The 10,191-nt window shown below is 58.1% G+C and overlaps 1 protein-coding gene across 2 annotated transcripts; it reads right to left on the bottom strand.

Annotated features, from left to right (window-relative positions):
* Positions 1 to 225: 225 nt before the first annotated feature.
* Positions 226 to 8,892, bottom strand: LOC144335906 (TBC1 domain family member 3G-like). Of its 2 annotated transcripts, XM_077972613.1 has the most exons (13): positions 8,821 to 8,892; positions 8,576 to 8,658; positions 7,243 to 7,282; positions 6,673 to 6,758; positions 6,118 to 6,220; positions 5,679 to 5,788; positions 4,398 to 4,446; positions 3,996 to 4,116; positions 3,189 to 3,283; positions 2,774 to 2,860; positions 2,204 to 2,303; positions 1,681 to 1,833; positions 226 to 705 (listed from the first exon to the last, which is right to left on the bottom strand). In XM_077972613.1, exons 1-13 carry the CDS (start codon positions 8,890 to 8,892, stop codon positions 290 to 292), a joined length of 1,515 nt encoding a protein of 504 aa, XP_077828739.1. In that variant the 3' UTR covers positions 226 to 289. The 2 variants fall into 2 exon arrangements, with proteins under 2 accessions (XP_077828739.1, XP_077828740.1); XM_077972614.1 differs by lacking the exon at positions 2,774 to 2,860.
* Positions 8,893 to 10,191: the final 1,299 nt, after the last annotated feature.

Below are 10,191 nucleotides of genomic sequence, written 5' to 3'. Positions count from 1 at the left end.
CAGCTGGATGGAAGGTGTAGGCGGACACTGTAGTGCCTTTTCAATATTTCTGTATATCTAAAATAATTTAAACAGAAAACATTTATTTTAAAACATGAAGGGGGTTATCCTTCCATAAGGGTAGAGTACAAAGGCAGGCTCATGGTGTTGTTGGAATTCAGAATGCTGGTGGCAGGACTGGGGGTGCTGGGAGGGGCTGGACATGGTTGACTTTGTGATCTGGGGACTAGTGTGTTCCATCCGTGAATGTCTTTCGAGGTGCACACTTTCTTAATAAATTTTCATAAGTTTAACAAAAAATAAAATGAGAATGTGAAGCTGGCTCGGGTTGTTCAGAAGGGACGCGGACCCAGCAGCTCTGTTCGAAATCATAATGGGGGAACCAAGGGCCCCCTATATCCAAGTCTGTCGGGAGCCGGGGCATCGAGTTCCACTCCAGGAATCTCCAGGAACCCTGAGGTCTTCCCTGAGCCGGGGCCGGGCTGGGCACATCCTGAGTGCCCACAGGGTAGGTGTCTTCCCAGACAGCTCCACCAGGACAGGATGTGGAAGAACGAGGTGCCCACGGTGGGGAAACTAACCAAATGGGCCGCTGGAACCGGGCTGGTGGGCCTGGAGGGGCCTGCCTGTCCCCCTTGCAGAGGGTCGTCCTGCCACTTGAAGCCGGCACAGGCCTAGGTGCCGAGAACCCTTGCTCCAGTTTGGCTGAAAGGAAAACAGTCGTGGTCAATGTCTCCACTGAGCCCATGCAGGCCTTTCCTGGCCAGCCCCACCTGCCTAGGTCTCTGGAGTCCTCAGGGTCTCTGTGTGGCCCCGTGGTCTGACACTGAGGACGCACCTGTAGTCTGCTGATCCCAGGGGAGAGGTGTGTGCCACCTGGCATGGGGAAGCTGTGGGGGGATGGCAGGTGGCTCCTGGGACTGCCCCCAGGGTCCAGACTGGCTGGGGGCTTCCTACCACACACCCTCGTCCCAGGACTATTGGGCCAGGGATACAGCCCCCAATGAGAACTCAGGTGGGAAGGGACTTGGATGTCACCCAGCCCTTTGCCACCTCACATGGGGACCCATCTCCACAGTGGGTGATTGGACCTGGATGTGGGTCACCCTCTGCCCTCCTGGGCTGCCCAGTCCATGCCAGGACTGAGCGTTTCCACATCTGGCTGAATTCTTGGCTCTAGCTCTCACCCGGGGTCCCGCTTGTGCCCTCTCCCTGAGTGCTCTGGGGTCAGGGACACCCGATTCCCTTGTCTCCCTGGCTCAAGGCTGGTTGTCCTGGCAACCTTGGAGGAGCGTGCAGCAGTGAGGGGCCTCTGCTGCTGTCTGAGGCTGTGGGTGCTTGCAGGGAGGGGTGGGGTTTCCCACAAATGGGTCTGGCTCATCTAGTGCCCTAGAGGGTCCTGTGATGGGGCGACAGAGACACTGTGGAATGTGGGAGGGGGCTTGTTGGACGGTCATGCCCACATCCTCCTCCTGCGGGCACAACACATCCAGTACACACACACTGAGCGCCTGCCCTGAGGACCGGTGGCCTCCTGTACTTTCTTAGAGTCCAGGAGGAAGAGGAGGAAGAAAAGGTGAAGAGGAAGGCCCAGGTAGTAGGGTTGCGGGTCTTGGGCACTCCCCTACTATTGACTGCCCCAGAGGGTGACATGGGAGGGGACATGGCACTGGAGCCCACCTGGGGGTGGCAGGTCCCCTTGCTTCCTTGTTAGTTTCTTCATAGAGGCCCTAAGATGCTTGAGCACAGAGTCATCATCCAACTCCCAGGTATAGAAGAACAGGTTCCGAAACCGTGCCCACAGGCCAGATCTGGATGTCTTCATGAGGCGCTCTAGGGACAGGGTGGACATCAGGCCAGGAGAGTTCCCTGGGAGGGGGCACAGCTGATACCCTGTGACCACTTCAGTCTCCCACTGGGCCGTGCCAGAACCTTCTGTGGCCACCCCAGGGGTCCAGATGTGCACAGGAGACTGTGGCTGGGGGACAACCTGGGCAGGGAAGTGCTCAGGACACTCCTGACTTTCATCTGGGCCATGTGGGGGGCGGGCTCGGTGTCACTGTGCCTTGCCCAGCCCACCTGGCCAGACCTCCCTCTGGGCCAGAACAGAGGATCATGAGGACAGTGTGAGGAAGCTGCCCTCGGGTAAATCGGGGTCTGACCCCAGGGCTCCCCACGCCCCACTGGGCACACGGAGACTTACTCCTCTGAACTTTAAAGGCAATGCTTGTCATCGGCATCAACACCTGTTCTCCTTCCAGCAAATACACGTCCCACAGGCGCAGGATGAGCCCAAGAGAGATCTGTGGGGATAGCAGGTGTGGGAGACTGTAGCCCTTCCAGGCTGGGGCTGGTGGCTCGAGCTGAGCCCACTGGGGCTTCAGTCCCCAGAGTCAGTGATCTTCCCCATGAGGGTTTCCTGAGCCCTCCAGGGCGCTGGGTCAGACAAGGTCTTGCAGCTCCTCATGGGGGGCACTCATTGGAGTGGGAGTGTGGCTCCTGGAGAGAGGGGCTTGCCCAGGGCTTGAGGCTTCCCTGATCCCTGCCAAGTTGGGTCCTGGCCCAGTCTGCCTGTAAGGCGGGGTCTGAGTCCCAGTTATTGCCCTGGGATGACCCCCCTTGGGCAGAGGGTTTTGTTTGGGTGTCCTGTGGGGACCCCCCTGTGGGCAGAGCCTCCTGTGGGCTGTGGGTGAGCCAGACCCCTGGGCTGGGGAAGCAGGGCACTGCAGGGCAAGGAGGGTCCCTGAGTCAGGGTCTCCCTATGTCTTCTTACCCCGTCATTCAACATCTGGAGAAGCCAGCCTAACGAGGAACCCTGCGCGCAAAGACCTTCCTTGTCCTGATGGGAGGAACAGAGGTGCTCAGGGCCCCCTGGGCTGCCCTAAAAACTTCCCTCTTCCAGGGCCTCTGAAGACCCTTCCCCTAGTGCAGAACAATGGGCAGCGTCCAGGGCTCCCCACAACACCGTCCCCTTCCCACACTCCCGGTGGACACACTGCCCTTTGCCCTGCTCTGCGGGAGCTGGGCCCCCATCCCTGTGCCTCTGTCCTATAGACCAACTCCCGGCCCATGGAGAACCCGACATCCCAGGTCAGCCAGTGGCTGGGACTCAGCCAGTCACCAGCGCCACGGGATGCAGGGCCTCTGGAGAAGAGCCCAAGCTTGCTCACCAGACACCATAAACTCACCAGACGCCACATGGTCTTGGGTTGTGACGTGGGGACCACATGCTCCTGATGGTCTTGGAGCCCCTGGACTGTCCCGCCATTTGGGCTGTGGAATCCTGAGAAGCCCCCAGCCCATCAAGGAATCAGAGTCTTTCCCCAAGATGTGGAGCCATCAGCTGGAAGAGCTGGGCAGCTGGAGAGGCCCCCAAACCGCAAGGCCTTTCACCCTCCCATCTGGTGACCCCACCATGCAGCCTTTGCCCTGGGGAGGTGGGGCAGGAACATCCCCTGGAGTCTGGCTGCAGGTTTCCCTAGAGGCCTCCTGGACCAGGGTGCAAAAAGGGCAAGCCTGACTTGAGGCCACCACATGGCGGCCAGAACAGGGCGGGTTCTGGGTTTCCTGGTCGTCTCCTGGAAGTGGGGTCGGGCCAGGGGACACAGGATGGGGAGATGCTGCCACCTGGGCTTGGTCGGCCCATTCGTGGGCACCAAGGGCAGCAGGAGCCTGGGCAGCTGGAGGGCAGGAGGACTCTCAGTGAGGGGAGAGTGAGCTGCACAGAATCAGATCCAGAGGGCGTGGCAGCAGGACACAGAGGGTGGCCACGGGGAGGATGAGATGCCCTCCGCTGATGGGGATGAAAAGCGTCTGACTTGGGCTTTGGGGGTCAGCCGCGGACTCCTGTGGGACCCTCAGCAGAGACACCCTGAAGACTCCCAAGGAGCTGGCTACACAAGGAAGGTGCCTTGGCTGAAAGCCGAGATCACCTGGCCAGGGTGGCCGTCTCTGGGTCTGGCTGCATGAGGTCCCTTGGGCAGCTGTCCACCTACCCTGCAGGGAGTGCCTCTCACTGGCCAGCAGCTGCACCAGTGCCCAGAATGCATCCTCTTCAGGCAGATACAGGAGAAACAAGGCCGCGATGGGGCTCAGGTACCTGCAGTAGCCCACCTCCTGCAAGAGCCAGAGTCACCGTGAAAGGACATCACCTGGGAGGACTGAGGTCACCTGGGAGGACTCATGGCATTGGAGAGGGCAGAGGTGACTGGGGAGGCTTCCTCTGAAGAAGAGGCTTCCTCAGGGTGCAAATTCATTTCATGACAAGAGCCAAGTCCATCAGGCACTTCAGCACCTTGTCCATACTAACCTTAAAAGAAGCGATGGCACCCCACCAGACACCCACTCCTGTGAATAGGGAAATACTGCCCGGGAACGTCACTGCCGGGAATACTCACCGGGTTATACTCTGAATATGCCAGGAGGATGTAGAATAGTTCCCGCTGCCTAGGAGACAGAGAAAGGAGGCTTTTGTTTGTTTTGTGCAGATGCCGTTGGTTTCACTTTGTCCACAAAGCCTAACAACGAATCCCATTTCAGGTTCAGATGATTCACCAGATAAGCAGTGAGCTTCTCAGAGCCTTTGAAGAAATATTTCAGTAAAATCCACATCTGTGACATGCAGATAGCCCAGTCGTACAGTGGCTTGCCTGATCCTTTTCACTCTGAATGATTTTATTTTTTTTTCAGTTTGCACACACACCAGTTCAGTCTTTGGATGTACAGTTCCTCCACGGTTCTAAACCAATGGGCAGAGTCTCCCGGCCACCGCTCCAGCCCCTCCTGGAGTGACTCCTTCATCTTCCAAGTCTCCAGGGTGGCCCCTATGCACCCAGCCTCTCCCCAGTCTGTCAACCCTTGGCCACCCAGACTACTTCTCAGTCCCTATGAATTGGTCTTTTCCAGAATGACCCAGGAAGGGGAATCCTACGTGGTAGCTTATTGGGGCTGGCTTCTTTCCCTCAGCAAAATGCATCTAGGATCCACCCACATTCATCCAGCCATCACTGGCTCGATCCCTTTTCTCACTGGGTCTTCCGTTTGGAGGGAGGACCGGTCTTGCTCTCCCCATTCCCGTGTTGAAGGCCATCCCCGACGTCTCCGTGTATGAGTGACAATGAATTAATCAGTGAACATCTTATGTGGATGTCAGTTTTCAAATCAGTGGGTTCAATATCTGAGACACTTTGGGGACACGTGGTTGAAGTCCATTGAGCTTTGTGAGCCACTGCCCAACTGGCTGCCAAAGTGGCTGTGCCATAACACGTTCCCAGCAGACAAGGATGACAGTTTCCAGGACCCCTTATTGCCCCAGCATTTGGTGATGTCAGTGTTACCTCGGGAGGCTCTAGGGCCCTCTGTCCTGCCACCCTCCCGTGAGTCCTACCGTGGGTCCCCGTGGGTCCGGGAGAGCACCTTTCACCATTGTGCATGATTTTGTTTGCTGCCTTCTGTCTCCTCAGGATCCTCCTGGGTTCTGGCCCCACGTGTTCCAGTCTGGCCCAGGGCTTGGAACCAGGGAGGTGCTTGTTTCATGGTGCCAGCTGTTCCCTGGGCCAGGAGAGCTCTTGGCAGCTCTGTCATCCCTCCTAGGTGACCCTGGCTTCTGCTCTGGGGAATCTCCCATCCCTTTCGTTCACTCCATGTCTGCTGTGATCCTGTGGCTCCCATAGGCTTACTTCGCTCCGTATCGATCCCTGAAGAAGATGTGAGTCCTTAGTGTCTTGCTTATGTCCACGTCGATCTGGTGGATGTGTTCAGATGACCTCTTGCCCTTCTCCTTCATGACCTGTAGGGTAGGGCCAAAAGGAGGAAGCAGCCTCAGAACAGATGGAAGACTCCCTGCCCCAAATGGCAGTCGGCCCACAGTCAGCACTCCGGGAAGGAAGGAAAGCAGGAAGGTTTCCTTCTCCACAAAGCTGCTTTTTGGCTTGTTACTGAAGCCGGGGAGGGTCACCAGAGCTGAGTTTGTCTGTGGTGACTATGTCACCGTCCGTGCCCAGGATGTGCATCTGACCATCCCACCCACCCCCCAGCCTGGGCTTGATGCTCCCTCCAGCTGGAGACCTGGGCCCCTGACACGGCCTGTCCTGTTTGTTGTGCTCCGGCTGAGTGTACCTTGTATGTTCTGGGGTTTTTCGACTTGACTTCCTGTATGTTCAGCAGGACTGACCACACTTGGCCCCGGATGTTCATGGGAATGCCCTTATATACTCGATCTCTCAGCTGTGGGCAGAAAACAACCTGGTGTCACAGGCCACGGGGCGACCCCAGTGAGGACCAGAGCCCGAGGATTCTGGAAATGGTTGGTTTTGACGCTGTGATTCCTCATTAGAGGTGACATTAAGCTGGGACACAGTCTCCCTTCCCAGGATTGAAAAAGTGGATGGACACTCAGAGTCGGGACTCTGATCTGAACATTTTCCTTCCTTTGGGTCACCAGGACATCTCTAGCCTTGAGCTCTGGGTAGTCCCAGCCCTAGATTCAGATTCCCTCCCAGCAAGGTGACGCTTGCACGAATAGGCAGGCAAACCACCGACCAGGCCTGCAGTCCTCTGGGTGAGGACAGTGTGCCCCCCGCCCTCTGAGAGGCTGACGGTGCCAGGCCACAGCCATGGGTGCCTGTCCCCTGTCTCTGCAGAAAGTGGTTCCGGGGGCCTCTCCCTCCACACATTACTTTTTTACTGTTCTTGTATGTCTCCCATTGTCCCAGCATTTCCATCCACTTGCTCTTTCGTGTTATCTCCCGCCGCATTTGCTGTCAAATGAGGAATGTTGGTGTTAGGGGAGCTGCCAGGCTTCCCAGAGCCGCCTGTGGATGCTGGATCTTGGGCTCTGGAGCCCTGGTGGACCCAGCTGGAGGGAACCAGGGAATGGCAGACCCTAAGGTTTGAGAGCCTTTGAGCAAATGAGCACCAGTGGGCTGGCTTTGGGACCCCGGGACGTGCGGTCCTCAGGCCACAGACACACCAGTCGTAGGTCAGGTCCCAGCCTCTGGGTGGGGTCCTGATACAGGTGGCAGCCACCCCCAAGCCACAACTGTGGTTCTCACTTTGGAATTTTATCAAACTGCCCAAGTTACAGCAACTTGGGGTCAGATCCAGCAGGGACTGCTGCCCCTCCCAGTGATAGCGTGTTGCCCTCACCCACCACTGCCCTGGCCAGCGGCCTCCTCTGCCTCACCGACCACCCTCCCAGTCCCCACGCCCCTGGACCAGCCCCCCCATGCATCAGGCTCTTACCTTCTCCTCCGGAGCAGTGGCAGGAGGCAGCTCTGTCTCACTGTAAGACAACCCAGGCAGAACTGAGGACCTGCACAGGGCCTGGAGCTGCCCTAGACTGGGAGCCAACCCCCCAGAAAGGACAGGCTCTGTCCGTATCCAGCTCAGGGCTCAGCCCAGGAGAAGACACAGGGAAGGGAGGACAAGGGCCTTCCTGTGGGGCTGACTCCCAGGAGGGGCAGGACCTGGGAGAAGAAGGAGTGTGGGGCCAGCCTGGGTGGGGTTACTGGGGCCCCTGGCGTGGGGGGCGGTCAGACTGCATAATGGGGCTGCTTGTCCTGGACTGGAGGTGGTGCTTTCTGCTGGAGCTGAGAAAGGTCAGGCCTGAGACGGGATGGGGGCCGCCCAGGGTGGGCGACAGGGCCCTGAGAGGAGTCCCTCAGGGAGTGACCACATCACCCCACCAGGGTCAAGGGAGCCTGCCCTGAGACCTGCCCGGTGTACTCCTGGTGTACCAGGGGCCCATCCCACTTGACAGCCCCAAGGCCCTTGCAAGTTCTGACCTCCCAGCATCCACCTGCCTCTCCCTGCACCTGACCCACACACCCTGCGTTTCAGAAGTGGCACCGCTCATCAGCTCCCTCCCACCCTACCTCCCCTGGGATCCTCTGTCTCTGCATCCTATGATCCCTAAGGGATGGACTCCTGTCTGGGCTCCTCTTACCTGGACCCAGATCCCTTCCCCAGCACCAGACCCAGGGTCTTTAGCCACAAGCCCTGCCACCTCCCTGACTTTAATATGAGATGCCCAGAACAGGGCCCTGCCCGTCTTCTCCCCTGTTCCTCTAGGGCCACAGCCCCCACTGTCTCCATGCCTTTCCATCTTCCTGATGGGGGCAGTGAGGGCTGCAGCTCTAGGGAAATGAGGGAAGACAGGGGCAGGTGGACCCTCAGAGACCCGCTGGACAACAGCCCTGAGGCTAAGCCAGGCGTCCCCTCACCCTGTGGCCACAACACATGGATCTCACTGGGGTTGTCTCCAAGTAGAGAGGGCCAGACCCTCAGGCTGCCCCGCTCCTCTTGTGCTGACTTGTGGACAGAACTGCTGAGAGTCCAGGGGCCTGACCTAGCCTAGTCTCCATTCCCACCCGCTCCCTAGATGGGCCCCGCACCTCTGGCCTAACAGCAACCTCGGGCTGGACCTGCAGGGGAGCCAGGGAGGAGTTCTGACCCTGGAAAGGAGGTTGGCCTGACCCGGCGAGACAGTCCTGCCTCAGAAAGGCCTTTCTGAAAGCAAACCCATCCCTGAGCTGAGACAGGTGCTTTAGGGGTAAGGGGAGCACAGAAGACTCACTGCACAATCCCGAAGCGATCAATGCTGCTGTAGATTCCAACAGGCTCAGGCCCCATGTCCTCTGGCAGCTCACCTCGGTGTCCCTGTAACCCAGAGGGAGCCTTGGTGAAGGGTCCAAGGTAAAGAGTGCACGGGCCTGGAGGTAGTGGCCACCCGTGCCCACCCTGTGCTCCTAGGGAGCCCAGGACCCTTTGACCAGGGTGCACTGGAAGAGGCCTCCCTCCAAGAAGCAGACCAACCTGTACCTTCTCATAGTTCATAATGATGTTCTCTCGCTCCTGTGCCCACAAACTATCTGCATCCTCTGCGATTTCCATCCTGTGAGCCAAAAATCATCTAAAAGTTACATTGTACCCGAGAGCCTCAGAGAAAACCTGAACCGCTCCCATCGGGCTCCCAGATGCTGGCTGGCTGTGTAACCTCCATTCCACCACCGTCCCCAGGTAAAAAGGGGCCAGACCCATTGTCTCACAACTGCACGAGTCTCTGGAGTGTCAAGCCCCAAGCAGGGGTGGGCATCATCCCAAGGACTTAAGGACAGTGGGACCTGGACAGAGAGTCTTGTCATCCCTAAATGCCATGAAATGGGGACACATCCGCCCCAGCAGGTTGAATGGTGTCCACCTGCCAAGGGCGAAGGGCCCATGATGGGCTATTCCAGGGATGTGGAGGGAGACTGAGGTCAGCTACCAGAGGTCTCTGTACAATCGGCCTCCTGGGATGCTCAGGGTCCACAGAGATGCCCAGTTTTCTACAGGGAACAAGATCTCTCCTGACTGCTCTGTTCTTCTCCGCTCATCACTTTGGCTCCCGTGGCCCTTCAGTCTGAACAGAGAAGCCACTTTAGGAATAATGCCAGTTGAGCAGGAGGGTGTTCGGTTTGGGGGATGAAAATGATCTATTGTGCTAATGGAAACCCTCACTCGGGGAGAGACTGTGGACTCCACCATTCTGAGCTGTCCCTACAGAAGGGGCTTCATTTTCCTGGGTCACTGAGGAAGGACCGTGGGTCCTTGGTCCTGGAGAACACCTGGATGGACAGTTCCTCCTGGGAACACTCGGGGCAAAAGGAGGGCGAGGCCTCGAGAGGACCAGACAGAGCAAGAAATACTTGGAGGGAACCCCAGTGCCTGGACCCCTTTGAACAGAAGGGAAGATGGTCTCCCCCCAGCCAGCCCTCCAGGGGGCCTTCATTTTCCACAAGTGCCCAAGGACAGAAGGTTCCCCCGGACAAGGGACCATGTGTGTTCAGTGAGGCCCACAGCCACCATCAGGACCCAGCTTAGAGCACAGAGGTGTTCTGAGGACCCTCCTATCCACCACCCCTACAGTGGATCCATCCCAGTGGCTCTGCCAGGACCAGGTTCTGCCCCGTCGGGATGGGAAAACTGGGAAGACTTGGGATCTAGGGCAGGGAGGTCACAGGGTTCAGGCCTGAATTTCAGCACGGCGCACAGCAAGGCTGAGAGCAAAACCCAGGGTCCTGTCTGGATTCTCAGGCCGGTTACCGCCTCTCTGACCCCAGACGTCTCACATGTCGAATGGGTACACTAGGGAATGGCACTCACTCTATGAAGCCACCCTGAGGACGAAAGAGCCAAGCGTCTACACGAGCA

Source organism: Macaca mulatta, chromosome 16, assembly GCF_049350105.2.
Source record: "Macaca mulatta isolate MMU2019108-1 chromosome 16, T2T-MMU8v2.0, whole genome shotgun sequence".
NCBI classification, from domain to species: domain Eukaryota; kingdom Metazoa; phylum Chordata; class Mammalia; order Primates; family Cercopithecidae; genus Macaca; species Macaca mulatta.
The sequence above is the reverse complement of the archived record's forward strand: the minus strand, read 5'-3'. Positions and strand labels throughout refer to the sequence as shown.